Source organism: Gymnodraco acuticeps, unplaced genomic scaffold (genome assembly GCF_902827175.1).
Source record: "Gymnodraco acuticeps unplaced genomic scaffold, fGymAcu1.1, whole genome shotgun sequence".
Taxonomy (NCBI): Eukaryota; Metazoa; Chordata; class Actinopteri; order Perciformes; family Bathydraconidae; genus Gymnodraco; species Gymnodraco acuticeps.
This window is the reverse complement of record NW_022992032.1, coordinates 442198-458350: the sequence shown is the minus strand read 5'-3', so window position 1 is coordinate 458350 and position 16153 is coordinate 442198. Positions and strand designations below refer to the sequence as shown.

Sequence of the window (16153 nt, the reverse complement as noted above, 5' to 3'; positions counted from 1 at the left end):
TAGGTTGCCCAATTATTAACTATGTTTTCTATGCAACGCACCATGTTAAATGAACTGATAATATATTTTGTTTTAAATCTGAAAAGTATTCAGTAAATGGGAAATAAATGTAATCCAAACCATTTGATCAGCAACCAATTGCCAACAGTCAGGTTTGTGGTGGTATTTTTAGAGTTAGAACTTTTTTTTTAAACACACACACAAAAGTTTAATGGAATCGGTTCACATGTCAGATCTAAACATATTCCAGCCTTTTGACTCATCTGGTTGCAAAGCAAAATGGACGAGGTGGATGCGTGTCGTCTCTTGCCCTTCTTTATCAATCTGCACCCTCACTTCCTGCTACTTCAGCTACTATGTGATCTGTGGAAAACGCCTCTCCTATAACCTCCTCCTTCTGCGTATCTGTTTAATGAATGTTTGTACTGTTGCTTTAATTTCCTCTACGGACTTGTCCAACTAGTTTTGCCAGTGTCTTCTTGTTCATTATATTTTTAATAACTACGCCTGCAAGAATAATAATCTGCAGTAGAAGCGAGAAATATTTTACAGATAATGAAAAACAACAAAATAAGTGACCATAGTTATGCGGATGACACACAAATGTACGTAACAATTTCACCAGGAGACTATGCTCCAATTCAAACACTGAGTAAGTGCATTGAACAAATCAATGACTGGATGTGTCAGAACTTTCTCCAATTAAACAAAGATAAAACTGAGGTAATGGTTTTTGGAGCCAAGGCAGAACGTATAAAAGTTAGTGCTGAGCTTCAGTCTGCAATGTTCAAAACAACAGATAAAGCCAGAAATCTAGGTGTAGTCATGGACTCTGACCTGAGTTTCAACAGTCGCATTAAAACAATTACTAAAATCAGCCTACTATCACCTAAAGAATATATCTAGGATTAAAAGACTAATGTCACAGCAGGATTTGGAAAAACTTGTCCATGCTTTTATCTTCAGTAGACTGGACTACTGCAATGGTGTCTTCACAGGTCTCACTAAAAAATCTATTAGGAAGCTGCAGCTGATTCAGAACACCGCTGCTCGAGTCCTCACTAACACTAAGAAAGTGGATCACATCACTCCTGTTCTGAAGTCTTTACACTGGCTTCCTGTGTGTCAAAGAATAGATTTCAAAATACTGCTGCTGGTTTATAAAGCTTTGAATGGTTTAGGCCCAAAATACATTTCTGACCTCCTGCTAAATTATGAACCATCCAGATCTCTCAGGTCTTCAGGGACTGGTCAGCTTTCTGTCCCCAGAGTCAGAACTAAACATGGAGAAGCAGCGTTCAGTTATTATGCTCCAAATATCTGGAACAAACTCCCAGAAACCTGCCGGTCCGCTGCAACTCTGACTACTTTTAAATCCAGGCTGAAGACTTATCTTTTTGCCGCTGCTTTTAATTGAACTATTCATATCTTTATTCTTATCTTTGCTTTTTAATGACTGATTTTAAATGCCATTTTCTTAATGTCTTTCATTTTTTGTAAAGCACAATTGCCTTGTGTTGAAAGGTGCTATATACATAAACTTGCCTTGCCTTGCCTTACATAGAGGAAATGCAATGAAACACAAAAGAAACATCTTCATTTGGCAATGTTTATGTTTTTTATTGTTTTGGTTTCAACTTAATTATGATCATAGATTCCCCTAAAAAGGCCCAAACCTTCCTTTCCTGCGGAAACTTTTACGATGGGTTTTAATCAGCATAAGCCATTCCTTTAGTAGAGAGCTCTGTCTCAGAGCAGACGGCGCTGAGGGGCAGGGAGGAAGGGACGGGGTGGGCCGCTGCTGCTGTGACGTGACTCTTTGTCGGACGTCCTGTAAGAAAATTCATTTCTTCTTGTCGGCCTTCTGTGCAGACTTGGTGACCTTTCCGCCGGAGGGGAGCTTCTTGTCCACAGACTTGATGACACCAACGGCAACAGTCTGCCTCATGTCACGCACAGCAAAACGACCTGAGAGGAGAAGGTGGATATGAGAAAAGAAACAAAAAGGAGGAGGCAATGAGAGGCCGAAAAGATGCCGTCCTATCTGTTTATTCAACCTTTTTTTCTTATCATACAATAATTAGTCTTTAAACACTTGTGGTTTTTTTCTGTCTATTTCATTATAGCTAAGAAAAAAACTAGCTGGCCGGCTCTGTTGTGATTGGTCAACCGTTTAGAGATGTCCCGCCCCATAGTTTATCACGTGCAATGTGTTGGAGCACCAGCCAATAGAAGAGTGAGTGTTACATAGTGATTCCATTATGTTACGGAAGTAAGAAGTAGTCCAATTGAGGTGTTTCAGGGGATTGGGGAGTGTGAGGGAGAAAGTCCCTCTGGAGGGACTTTGGGGATGTTAGCCTTTGCAGACCATTTACCTGTACCGAAAACCGTAATAACACACTACAGGAAAAGAAAACTCAAAAAAGCCCATTTACGGGGTGGTGACTTTCACGATTGACAAAGCTGTTCTCCGACTTAGATATTGCAATATAGCAAAATTGTGGCTTGTTTTTCTTTATCGTACTAAAGTCTTTGGTCCCAAAACTTCCCATAAACGTAACATACTATAATAAAGGTTGTTACGTGCCGCAGTGGGTGCTTGTGTGTGTGTGTGTGCTTTTGTGTGTGTGTCTCCTCTCTCCCTGATTGTCTGCAGCCTCTCCCCCAGGTGCTCCCAATCCCCAATCAGGGCCTCCTTAAAGGACCTGAGGAAGGCTGCAGCTCCTTCTCCTCTGGCTGTGTGTGTGCAGCATGTGTGGCGTGGCGTGGCGTGGCGTGGCGTAGTGTAGTGTAGTGTAGTGTAGTGTAGTGTCTCTGTGTGAGGCCTAGTTTAACCTGTGTTTTGTTTATTGTTAGGAAATGTGCTCCAGTTTACCTTTTTTGGTGTATTGTTTAATTTAGTCACTTTATTTTAGAAGAAAGTTGTTCTTCGTTACTTTAAGTTTGTTTTGCAAATGGGCTGGTGAGCCTCTTTTCTTTTTTATTAATTAAAGCATCACTTTGTGGCTTCAACAGTCAGTTTCCTCTCCTTTTTCTCTCGCCCGGTTATTTTTGTGTTTTGTTACTTCCCTTTGTAACCTTTAAGTGGATGGTTAATATGTTTCCTTCACACTTTTGCTTTTGTCAATACACCCACTTTTCCACCTCAGACAAAGTACCAAAAAATGTTAGAAGAAAAACTTTGAATTATTATTTTCCTATTTTTCAGCATTTTCCTTCAGTTTGTTTTATGTGTAAAATAGGAAATGCACATTAAAAACCAATAGACGGAAACGCAGGTGGTAGGAGCTGACAGGGAGTTGGCTTCTATAAAGCTGCTGAGGTTTTATACTCAGCCATTTGCAGCTTTAACTAGACCTTGTCTCACAGTGAAGTTTTGAATTGTTGTAGCAGGTGTGACCCATTCTGCAGGTCCTTAACATCTGTCAGGGTGTAACCGTCATTGACGTAAGCAGCTACAGTGGCGGCAAAATGTCTGCATTGATATAACGGGGCAACTTGCCAAAGTGCTTTGTTTTGAACGTTCATCAGTATTATAATCAAAAAGAGAAATATGAACGTTAGTTTTTACTGAAATGATCAAATAAAGTCAACATCTCACAGTCTTTACTGAGCTGTGTGGGGGTTGTTCAACTTTTAAAAGATGTTTGAATGGTGATGTACACAGTGATAGATGTTAAGGACTAACGTTTATAATAAATACATTTGTATTGATTTTAAGATATTTTCATAGTTCATACAATCATACGTATTGGGATCATTTGTATTAATGTGGACCGGAGGGAGAGGGTGACGAGCATAAGTTTCACTTTCCTTTTTTATTTCAATTCCAACTTTGGTAATGAAGAATATGTTTCTCTGTTGTCCACGTTCATAAAGCATAAAGCAACAGCATCAGAGCACGGTGCAGAGTCTCTAGATGAGTTTACAGTAGTCCCTCGTTCTTATTAAACATCCATGTTGTAGTCCGCTGTATAGAAAACTGTTGTTTCCATAGTTTCCCCACAGCAGCAGACGCACATTTATGACGTCCGCTGGCGCATCATAAACACGTCGGATAGTGAAAGTGCAGTCGATTCTCTAAAGTACCGCAGTCTCTTCTCCTAAGTCCTTTAGAATTCTCCTATCCACTATCCCTTAACCCCGTGACGTTTCACTCAGAGGTCAAGGAATAGACGATAGGGTTAGAACTTAGGAGCTGATTTTTGGACTATTCGACTGCAGCCCATGTACTGTATGAGGGGTGGCTGTGGCTCAGTGCATAGAGTGCTGGACTTCGAATCAGAGGGTAGCAAGTTGGAGTCCCACTGCAGTCAGCATGTCGTTGTGTCCCTGGGCAAGACACTTCACCCCAAATTGCTCCTGTGGGGATTGTCCACAGTACTGAATGTATGTAAGTCGCTTTGGATAAAAGCATCTAACAAATGACATGTAATGTAATTTAATGTATAAATCCAGGAATTAATCCAGTGAGTCACTCACCCAGAGGCGGGTACTGGGAGAAGCTCTCAACACACATGGGTTTTCCAGGCACCATGGTGATGATGGCGGCGTCTCCAGACTTCAGAGCCTTGGGGTTGTCCTCAAGCTTCTTGCCGGATCGACGGTCAATCTTCTCCTTGAGCTCGCTGAACTTGCAGGCAATGTGAGAGGTGTGGCAGTCCAGCACGGGGGCGTAACCCTGGGAGATCTGCCCGGGGTGGTTCAGGATGATGACCTGCAGAGGTTAAAGGAGACACATCCAATGAGCTGTCCAAGAAGAATGGATGAAGATAGACTGTCCACTATAACAATAGTCTGGTTCAATGTACATTATGATGCATAAATATAGGGGATATACATCTTTTCACCAAAATGGTTAAGTACACCTTCACGTTACGATTAGCTAGATTTAAAACTTAGCATCCCACTCAATTTACGACCAACAATTTGGGTTGTTTTAAACACTTCCACAAAGAGTTCATGCATGGATTAAATCAAATGATATCAAAGTGTATTTATATAGCCCAATATCACAACATATGTTTGTCTCAGTGGGCTTTGCAGGTTAACAAACATAGATGACAGTGTTAGGAGCTAAATAATATTACAAGAAAATAATAAAATGACAAAGTAGAACGTGAATTACAAATAAAATAGATACAAATAAAACCAAATAAAATACAATACAAATAATAAATACAATACCATAAGATGTAGGACTCAGGAGGACAAACATAGGGTAATCTTAAAGCAGCTTTAACTTTATGCTTTTTTAAAAACAGGAACGTCTTCAGCACACTCTTATTGATGATGAGGGGAGTGTGTATGTAAATGTTATTAATAGTAAGGATTTTGTAAAAAATCCACACGCTTGATTTGTGTTTTGTTGCTGTCATAACATCTGCCTAGAGCATGTACTCTAAATCTGCCATGAGAATTGGCACATTTCAAGAAATGTCTTTGACTGGGTACAGAACTTTGAATACGCCCTCTACTCTGGGCTGACAATTCTTTCTGACATCAGGCAAGAAATGTCTGTTATTCTGCTTTATCACCGTCTCTTTAAACTGTATATTAAACGAATAACTCAGATGGGGATAAATATGGGTATATTTACGTAATATGAGTTCAATTTATGTAAAAACGAACACTCACCTGGGCGGTGAAGTTGTCTGCGGCCATGGGTGGGTCGTTCTTGCTGTCTCCAGCCACGTTTCCACGGCGGATTTCCTTAACGGACACGTTTTTGATGTTGAAGCCGACGTTATCACCAGGGAGAGCTTCAGTGAGAGTCTCGTGGTGCATCTCCACAGACTTCACCTCAGTGGTCAGGTTGGGGGGGGCAAAGGTGACGATCATGCCGGGCTTCAGGATGCCGGTCTCCACACGGCCTACGGGTACTGTTCCAATACCTGGGAGAGCAGGGGACGTTTCAGTTTGCTCCAAAGTAAAATAACTTGCATTAGAATAAGCTGAATCTTTGGATGCAAGAGTGTGAGCTGTAATTTAGTTCAATCAATCAATCAATGTTTATTTATATAGCCCAATATCAGAAATGTTACATTTGTCTCAGTGGTCTTCACAGTGTGTACAGAATATCAGTATGACAATATGACACCCTCTGTCCTTAGACCCTCACATCGTACAAGGAAAAACTTCCGGAGAAAACCCACAGTTTAAAGGGAAAAATGGGAGAAACCTCAGGGAGAGCAACAGAGGAGGGATCCCTCTCCCAGGACGGACAGACGTGCAATAGATGCCGTGTGTAAATTGAAAAGATATAACATTTGCAACATAGGTAGTCCAAATGTTTGGAAATGCATGTGTGTATAATAGGAAGATGAATCCACGAGGATATCCATCCAGGACCTATGATCCAGGACCACAGCCACGACTCAAGATCCACGACTCAAGATCCAGGACCACAGCAACAGGATCATCCATGACTCCGGATCCCGGCGTATATAGACACCAAAAATAAATTTTGGGGAAGCTGGGTTAATCGGAACATGAGAGTACACAGGTATAGACAGAGAGAAGGAAGAAGTAAGATGTCCCCCGACAAACTAAGCCTATATCAGCAAAACTAGGGGCTGAATCTAATCAGCCCTAACTATAAGCTTTATCAAAAAGGAAGGTCTTAAGCGCACTCTTAAAAACGGATAGGGTGTCTGCCGCCCGAACACAAACTGGAAGCTGATTCCACAAATGTGGAGCTTGATAAGAAAAGGCTCTGGCGTCAACATTATTGACGCCTTGTAGCAGATGCTAAACAGTATTAACTTCATTAACAAATAACTATGACTAGTAATCTCCAAATATATTATCCAACAAACTATTTTGATGGGTAATAAGAGTCGATGTCAAACAGCAAAAATGTCATAAAATCCAAACTGTGACCATATCTACATGGAATATTTTTGACAGCAAAGAAAAAAATCGAAAATGTAGTGAAAAAGCCTCTGTTAGGCTGTTATAACTTCATAAACAAATTGCTATGATTAGTTATCCACGACATTTTTATGAATACATTTGCCAAAGTCATTAGGCCTAACTGTGACCATATCAACATGCAATATTGTTGACAGAAAAAGAGAAAAGATGGACAATTTGTTAAAAAAATGTAAAAATTAAAGCTCTCTTTATTATGTTGGAGAAAAAATATTTCTAATGTTTGCATTCATCGTTTCTTGTGCTGTTGAGTACCACATCAGAACTACATCCATTATTTAAACAGTCTATGCATTACACAGGCAGCAAACATTAAGAACAGTCTGGAGACTTTAACACCAGTAACCCGGACACAGAGACAAGGGCGCCGGAAGCGGGGGGGCCAGGGGGCCATTGGCCCCCCCACTTTACAGCCCTGCCCCACATTTTCGCAGCAGCAGATGCCGCGGAACACTGTACACATCCCGTCTCAATAATTCCCCTCTATACTATAAAGTCGCATCTAAAACGCGTTCTGATCTAGCTGTGTATATTTTGTTATTTTTGATTGTTATATTCAATCTCATTAGCTACAGGCATTTTTTAAGCTTGTAAAGGGAAGATGACAGCTCTCACTCGCCACTCTGCTCTTCCACAGCGCCGCGCCGCTCCCCCTCCCTCCACTGACATTATGAATGTAAGGCATAGTAATCATAGATAACACGGCAGGGTCCGTTACGGTTTGTTTTCATCTGATTTCAAATAAGCAACGTCTTGGCTTTTAGAATATTAAACTTGTTTCGGCAAATTCAGATGATAAATACAGCTTTGAAGCTTTTAACGGCATAATTACAAGCAGAGAACGGAGTAACTTAACCTCACAGCAGGCATAACAACAGCCGGTGTTTCTCGTGAGGGTTTTCCCCGGGAAACAAACACAACACACACACATACTCGCGAGCTTCCCCCAGACCAGTAATCCAAACGAAAATATCATCCCTCCTTTACTACTTTGATAATTTGCTCCGCTAATAATCAATCAGATCGATCCAGAGAAGAGGAAACTTTGAAGGCCTTTTTCTCAAAATGACGACTCGGTGACAGTCATTATATAATGTGACATATTTTGCTTAATATTTGGAGTACAACAACAATCCTGATATCATTAGAAAGCTAGGAATCTCCTCTTTCCACAACTCAAAACGTGTCTTCGGGTCAATGCGACTGATTTCGATGGAGCAGGTCACTTTGCATTAGGTAAAATACAGCAGGCAGACATAACAGGAAGAATATGTACATTTTAATCCAATCAAATAGGACATTGTCACACCATTCAAATGTATCCATGTACATTACAACCAATAACAAAGCTTAGATGTGTTTATTTGTTACGTTGTTTACGTTATGTGTTACGTTGTTCAGTGTGTGTCAGCCGTTAACCTAGATAGATACACTTGCAAACATGTCAGAAGAACCGGCGCATAAGAAAACAAAATACAGTCAAACTAAGCTGAAATTCAACAACTTGAATGTCACATCCCTGACATCCACACTCCGGAGCCTGGTCCTTCAACCATAGAACCAGCGCAGCCAGATGAACCCCAGCAGCAGCTCTGCATCGTTGAACCGAAACAGGCTGGTTCCGACTGCATGGAGGTTTGTTGTCGGGACATTGTGACGGGCAAATAAAAGCTTATTTGGGCAAAGAGAAAGGTACTTCAATGCAGAATGGTACAAAAACAGAGAGTGGTTCATTATTTGCAAAACCACTAAACGAGCCTTCTGTGAAATATGCAGATGTGCTGCTGTCAAACGGCTTGTAACTTTCTCCAGATGTGGAGATGACAGCTTTGTAAATACCGAGTTAATAACTGGAACTTTTCACAGAGCTTACTTCAAACACCAGTCAACATTCAGCTTGTCAAAGAAGAGCGTAGCAGGAAAAAAGAAGAGATGGAATGAGCAACTGCGCTGTCATATGTGTGGGCTGGTCTGTATAGTTTAATTTACAGGAAAGGAGTGAGCAGAGGGTCGAGTTGTCCATTCTTGTTCTGTTATCTCTGACCATCTTCCTCCTGAAGATCCTCTCAGACTTTCATTTGCTCGCGTTACTAAAGAGACACGTTACTATGGAAACCAAACAATGGTGTAGCTGTATTGAAGTCCGAGTGGAAACAGTAACATTTGGTGCGTTATGTTCAAATCAGATTTAGTCAGAAATCGGGATAAATATGACTCCGGGAGGAAAACGGGAGTCTCGATCCCGCGAAAATCGGGAGGGTTGGCAAGTATGTCACATACACACGCACTTTTTGGCCCCCCCACCTCTGAAATGAATCCGGCGCCGCTGCACAGAGACATGGTTATATATTGGCTCATGGGCTGCATTTCTCAATATAATCAACAAGAAAAGGCTTGTCAACACTTCTCATTGACTAAAACCAAAACCGGTTCCGCTCCATTCCCAGACTTGTAGTCAACTAACACTCGACCCTAAAAAATGTATAACGGTGGTGGACCAAAAACTATAAAAAACTACCAGGGACATTTGACTCAGGACTAAGACTAAATTAAAAAGAAAGCTGACTAAATGAACACCAAGTCAGTATTTCTCTGGCACAGAATAGAGTAAATTAACAATAGTGTTAAAACATTCCAGGTGAAGGAGTATTTTAATTATACACAGATACTATCCAAAAGATCCAGTTTAATCTCTGTGATTGGCCTGTTTTAGCTGTCTGGATCCACTCCCACAGAGCAGATATCAGAGGCTGGATCTAGGTTGTGACAGCTCACTCAAGAGTCTCTGATTTCACCACAAGATGCTGCTGCTGCTGTTACTGTTGGTGTTACTGTTACACTCAGGTAAGCAACTTTTCTCTGTTCTTCTTTGTTTGGTTTGATTTTTTGCAGCCGGGTTTCAGTCCAGATCTCCATTTCTTTAAGTTAGCATTGACTCGTATGTACAAATGTTGGTTGCGAAGCTCTGTGTTTTGTTTTGATAGGTAAATGAAACCCTTTTCAGATAGAAATGTGTGACATTGCAGTCTGTTGAATTAATGCCTTTTTTGACATTCGGGCAATGTCTGTACATAAATGTCACTTCCTGCTTCATTCAGACATGAAATGTTTACAGAGCCTCAATGCTCCCTTGATGTTTGGAGATATTTAGAACGTAGGTAGGAGTGGTGACTCCTGGAAAAGTACAGTGAGCAGGAAGCCAATGGTAAAGAGGAAGAGGAGTGACGTTTAAAAAGCCTTTTCCCTCTCTTTGTGATCATTGTTGGAAGCAGCGAGGCTCATTCTGCCCCTTAACCAATACTTCTGAACTATTTCATTAATTGCAAAGAAAATGGTGCTGCATATTTTATAATGTCCAAAAGACCCAATGAGGGGATGTCATTAGCTCAGATGCTCTATAATAAAGGTTCTGACTGGATATTCATAAACTAGAGAAAGAGTGCTGATTGTTTTTTTATTTTACTTCAAGGTTCTTGGTTCACTGTCGGGTTTCCTGATTAATTCAGATTTTCATTTTGTACAAGAAATAATTATGGCATTTCATTTTTTATGGTGTTGGAAGTGATACAGAACCTTGACAGGGTGAGATTGTCATTGCATTAAAGTGACACGTGTTCATATTCACACATGAGATCGACATGTTAAATCACATTTACGTACAGTTACAGTGCACATTTGAAGGGGCTTTAAAGTGTTATATGAGGCTAGTCTTTTTTTGATAATGGGTAGTTATGAGAAAGTAGTGTGCCTTTCTATGACATGATGTTGCCTTCTTAACTGTAACCTGTAATGAAATCACACTCCTTACCGCCAATTTTGTAGACGTCCTGCAGGGGCAGACGCAGGGGCTTGTCTGTGGGGCGGGCGGGGGGCAGGATGGAGTCCAGAGCCTCCAGCAACGTGGTGCCACTGGCCCCGCCCTCCTTACGCTCAACCTTCCAGCCCTTGAACCAGCTCATCTAAAATGGAGGGTGCCCAGAGAGAGAGGAAAAAAGACAGGAAGAGTCTAAATAAAGGATTATTTGAGGTAAAACAATAAATAATAATCTAAGGCACAAAGTTGAAACTTCTCATAGTGACTATGTGTGTCCGGGGGAAATCCATCATTTTAAGAGGATAATTATTATAACCAAATGTTTGATTTTTATTTATTTCTCATGCAAATTACCATCTCATTGAAAAATGTATATGTATTACCTAAATACAAAGCACCGCTATTTACTGACTTTTCTTATTTGTGGTTCAAACATTTCTCAAACTAGAACAAATTAAATGACTGTACTGTGGATATTTCAAATATATAATAATATACTACAGTACTGTATAATATAGTTTTACCTCAGATCAATTATAGTAAGATTAAAGCTCCAATAGTATAATTGTAACTGGCCTAAAAATAAACGAGTAATAATATAATATACATAAATTCAAACCTATTATGATATAATTTAGACAGCATTGGTATAGACATGATTTTGTCACAAGCTTTTCGACCCATAAAAGTGAGTTAATTCTACAGTATAACCTTGATCACTATAAGAGATTTCCCCTTTATTACCTTTAGGTAAAAATTATATAAATCTGAGTTAGTGTCACAGATGTGTGATGGAATAATTTAAAGTAAGTTGACGTAAGGCAAGTTGTCCACCTACCAACCAGACAACTTGAGCTTTGTATGTTCCTCACCTTTTCACTGGCCTCCAGCATGTTGTCTCCGTGCCATCCAGAGATTGGGACGAAGCCGACCGTGGCTGGGTTATAGCCGATCTTCTTGATGTACGTGCTCACTTCCTTGGTGATCTCCTCATAGCGCTTCTGGCTGTAAGGGGGCTCGGTGGAGTCCATCTTGTTGACTCCTACGATGAGCTGCTTGACACCGAGGGTGTAGGCCAGCAGGGCGTGCTCACGGGTCTGGCCGTTCTTGGAGATACCGGCCTCAAACTCACCAACACCGGCAGCAACGATCAGCACAGCGCAGTCAGCCTGAAGAGGGAGGCCTTTTAAAAATGCATGTACATACAAATAGTATAACAAATTGAGACAACATTGAAAAGTGTGTCTACTTCACCTGAGAGGTACCAGTGATCATGTTCTTGATGAAATCCCTGTGTCCAGGGGCATCAATGATGGTCACGTAGTACTTGGCAGTCTCAAACTTCCACAGAGCGATGTCAATGGTGATACCACGCTCCCGCTCTGCCTTCAGTTTGTCCAACACCCAGGCGTACTTGAAGGAGCCCTTGCCCATCTATTGTGATTAAATCAACAAAGAAAAAACAGGATGTATAATGAAATATAAGTGGGAATCAGCCAGAGAAATTCAACACTGAACTGTACAGTTTTTCAAAAAAGTTGCTCAGTGTCATTACCAGATGTAATTCAGTTATTCAAGACTAACTTAAAGTAGCAATATCATATTTTGATTGTTTTTTGATACCTCTGTTTGGTGACCATTAAATGTTTTATTCCTTAATTAAACAAGATAGGCCAAATTGCAAAATGCATCAGATTTAAAAAAAGGTATTTTCCTAAAATAAAATATAATTTGGTATGTTTGCTGATTTATATCATTTAATATTAAAAATAATAGGAAACATTAGCACCAAAATTGAATGCCAATTTAGTCAGATTTCAGTTCATTCAAGTTTATTACCTGTTCCTAATTTTCATTCTGACTACCCTTTATCGAAGCATATACTTTTCCAATGTTCCTTTTAAACTCTACCACATCTCATTGTTTTCTTTTACAATATTCAATTAAAAAAAAGGTTAAACATTTAACAATGTCTTCAAAATCAGTAATCTAATTTTCCACTTCTATTCAAAACCTGTTTAAACTAAATTTAAACGTACAACTTGACATAGATTAAACATTGCATTTGGGATTTCGCTCTAGTTTAGTGAATAAAATCCCTCAGATTGATTTAATTCCAGTTTTAATAAATTAGTATCTATTATAATATTATATGCATACTAAATATGTATTTCAATGATCATTTGGGGCTGGTTTTCAGATAGCTGTATTACCCATGAAAGTTTTGCAAGTAATATTTTCCAAGATGTCAACACAGTACTGATACTTACAGTAATTGGGGACAGTCAGTGGCGTAACTATAGGCGGTGCAGCCTGTGCAATAGCCCAGAGCCAGCCAGGGGCCCATGCAGAAAAAGAATAATTTTATATATATATATTGAACCACATTGAACAGTTCACGCAGTCTTCAAAGAAACCAAGCAACCTAAATTAATTTGTAATTTGTCTGTCCAATAACCTTTCTCCCTTTCATGCAGGGCCGGTTTTTGGCATAGGGCGCCAGATCTGGGGGGGGGGGGGGGGGGGGGGGGGGAGAAACATTTTTGAACGTTGGTGCTCATCCTAATTTTCGGCTCTGATGTAACAACATTCATAATTAAGTAGAGGTAACACCCTTTTCAACCCGGTTACACTTTTCATTTGCCCTGTACGATGGGCGCTGTAAGTGATGAAAGTGGGCGCTGTTGTTATTAGCATCTGGTGCTAGCTGCGCTAACTGATATCAGAAGAAGATGTTTCTACAACAAAGGTGGAGGGGAGCTCTTTCCTGACAGACTGAGAGGCTGATAACTACAGCTCAGTGAGGTAAAGGACTCTCTCAGTGTTTAGATAGTTAACTTTAGTCGAAGTTATCTCAGTGGGTCTCAAAGGTTTTGATCACAATTTATGGAAACACATATGTGACCTGCTCTATCGAAATCAGTCGCATTGTCCCGAAGACACATTTTGAGTTGTATACACTGTTGGAAAGAGGCGATTCCTAGCTTTCTAATGATATCAGGATTGTTGTTGTACTCCAAATATTAAGCGAAATATGTCACATTATATAATGACTGTCACCGAGTCATCATTTTGAGAAAAAGGCCTTCAAAGTTTCCTCTTCTCTGGAATCCATCGATCTGATTGATTATTTGCGGAGCAAATAATCAAAGTACTACGGAGGGAAAATATTTTCGTTTGGATTACTGGTCTGGGGGAAGTGTGTGTGTGTGTGTTTGTGTATTTTTGCGTTTGTGCGTATTGTGTTTGAAAACACTCACGAGAAACACCGGCTGTTGTTATGCCTGCTGTGACGTCAAGTTACTCCGTTCTCCGCTTGTAATTATGCCGTTACAAGCTTCAAAGTTGTATTTATCATCTGAATTGGCCGAAACAAGTTTAATATTCTGAAAGCCAAGACTTTGTTTATTTGAAATCAGATGAAAACAAACTGTAACGGACCCTGCCGTGTTATCTATGATTACTATACGCTTACATTCATAATGTCAGCGGCGCTGAGGAAGAGCAGAGTGGCGAGTGAGAGCTGTCATCTTCCCTTTACAAGCTTCAAACATGTATTTATCATGTGATTTTGGAAGTAAAAGTTTCACATTCTGAAAGCCAATACTTTGTTTATTTAAAATCAAACAAAACACCCAAACCCAGAGAAACAATTTTTTTACGCAAATCCACGTTTATTTTGAAATGAGCCGTTGCGACTTCCGACTGATTTCGATAGAGTGGGTCACATATTTCCAAGGCACTTTATAATTATTGGGATAAACAGGTTTGAAATCATTCCAATGTAGGACAGTAAACCAAAAATATCGTTTAAAACTGGAGATTAAAAAAAAGCATTACTAAATAAATGTTAACTAGGTAAAATAAGATATGAATGAACAACAAAAATAAAATAAATTACATTTATTTGTTATTGGATATGGCATACTTATTTGATTATTAAAATGTAAACCGATCTTTTTCATATGGGTGTTTAGAGTTGTACCCCCAAATCTAGTCTCTAGTAATTGTGTGCTCAAAGTATTTTCTATAAAATCTCGCCTAGGGCATCAAATTGGCTAGAACTGGCCCTGCTTTCATGTCATGTGATAAGTTGCATGACGAGCTAACCGTTTAATCAACCTGTTGCTAGCAGCAGCAAGTTCGGCAGCATTATAAAAAATGTAATAGCTTGCATTTATAATGTACAGCAAACCAAAGCACAAGAGCGGCGCTCAAAAGAGAAAGGAAAAGACGTATGTCCATACGTGTGTGAGTGCATCAGCGTGCGGTTATGTTTGGGGCGATGGGGGCCCAAAACAAGATTTGCACCGGGGCCAATCACAACATTGTTACGCCACTGGGGACAGTGCATGTGTTTTAAACCATAGACAGACTGTAAAGGTTTGTAGGTGGCAGTTTAAACCAAGCAATACCAGGGAGCAGTGTCATCCACCACCACACCCGTTTCCCTTACATATCTGATGATATAGAAGATAATACCGATTTTGTCTTCCCTATTTTCATGTGTGATTTGCTGTGATTTATGTTTAGTGACAACATTATAATCAAGGCATGTGTTTCCACAAACTAACCTCAGCGGCTTCCTTCTCGAACTTCTCGATGGTTCTCTTGTCGATTCCTCCGCACTTATAGATCAGGTGGCCGGTGGTGGTGGACTTGCCGGAGTCGACATGGCCAATGACCACGATGTTGATGTGGAACTTTTCCTTTCCCATTTTGATTTACTGGTTATAAACATGGGGAACAGTTATGTTGACTCTACTATGCAATATATGTCAGACTTATGGTATGAGCAGCACTATGTGAGGTCATTAGTGAGATAAATTAGCCAACTTTATAGTGAACTGCTGGACTTTAACTGTCATTAAATCATACTATGAATAAGTTAACATTGTGAGTAGTTACAGTACATATCTATGAAAGTTTGAACATCTGAGTAGCGTGAGATCAGTAGGGATACATCACGCATTTTAATCTTTTTTAAACGTCTCATGATTCATCTCTGCGGCATATTAAATCAGTTAGCTAACGTTAGCTCGTCAGTCGTTACGTATCGAAGCATAATGTAGCTGTATAGGGCGATTAAACGTCGAGTAAAGCGTTCAGTGCGGATGGGTTATTTTTGACATGAACGACTCAGTATCTGTCATTTTGGGCTCTCGTGCACGCCACCGGAAAGGCATTGGATGAGTCACGCGCCATGTGCTCGGTGCCGGCTGCTCAGCCTCCATGTTGTGCCGGGAGCGCAGAGCCGCCATGTTACCGACTGATGCATGCGCGCTCCCTACACAGCGCAGCCACAGCAGTGCGCGCGTTCATGTTAGACAGAAAAGACTACAATGACTGGCATATTGATATCCGACAATTTTAGAGCTCAAGTTTTTCAATTAGGGAGTTTGTACA

The 16153-nt window shown here is 40.2% G+C and overlaps 1 protein-coding gene across 1 annotated transcript; it reads right to left on the bottom strand.

The window, feature by feature from the left end:
• Positions 1 to 1595: 1595 nt before the first annotated feature.
• Positions 1596 to 15474, bottom strand: LOC117536671 (elongation factor 1-alpha). The gene is made up of 7 exons (XM_034201630.1): positions 15322 to 15474; positions 12002 to 12181; positions 11620 to 11916; positions 10742 to 10892; positions 5638 to 5894; positions 4483 to 4717; positions 1596 to 1968 (listed from the first exon to the last, which is right to left on the bottom strand). The coding sequence occupies exons 1-7, from the start codon at positions 15463 to 15465 to the stop codon at positions 1844 to 1846; spliced, it is 1389 nt and encodes a 462-aa protein (XP_034057521.1). The 5' UTR covers positions 15466 to 15474; the 3' UTR covers positions 1596 to 1843.
• Between the last annotated feature and the right edge of the window lie 679 nt (positions 15475 to 16153).

What these genes read in the sequence shown, in the direction of transcription:
- LOC117536671 (XM_034201630.1), bottom strand. Translation starts at nt 15,465, where the DNA reads ATGGGAAAGGAAAAGTTCCACATCAACATCGTGGTCATTGGCCATGTC. An exon ending in TCGAGAAGGAAGCCGCTGAG is followed by an intron (nt 12,182 to 15,321) that starts GTTAGTTTGTGG and finishes TAATCACAATAG; the next exon opens with ATGGGCAAGGGCTCCTTCAA. An exon ending in GGACGTCTACAAAATTGGCG is followed by an intron (nt 5,895 to 10,741) that starts GTAAGGAGTGTG and finishes CTGCTCTCCCAG; the next exon opens with GTATTGGAACAGTACCCGTA.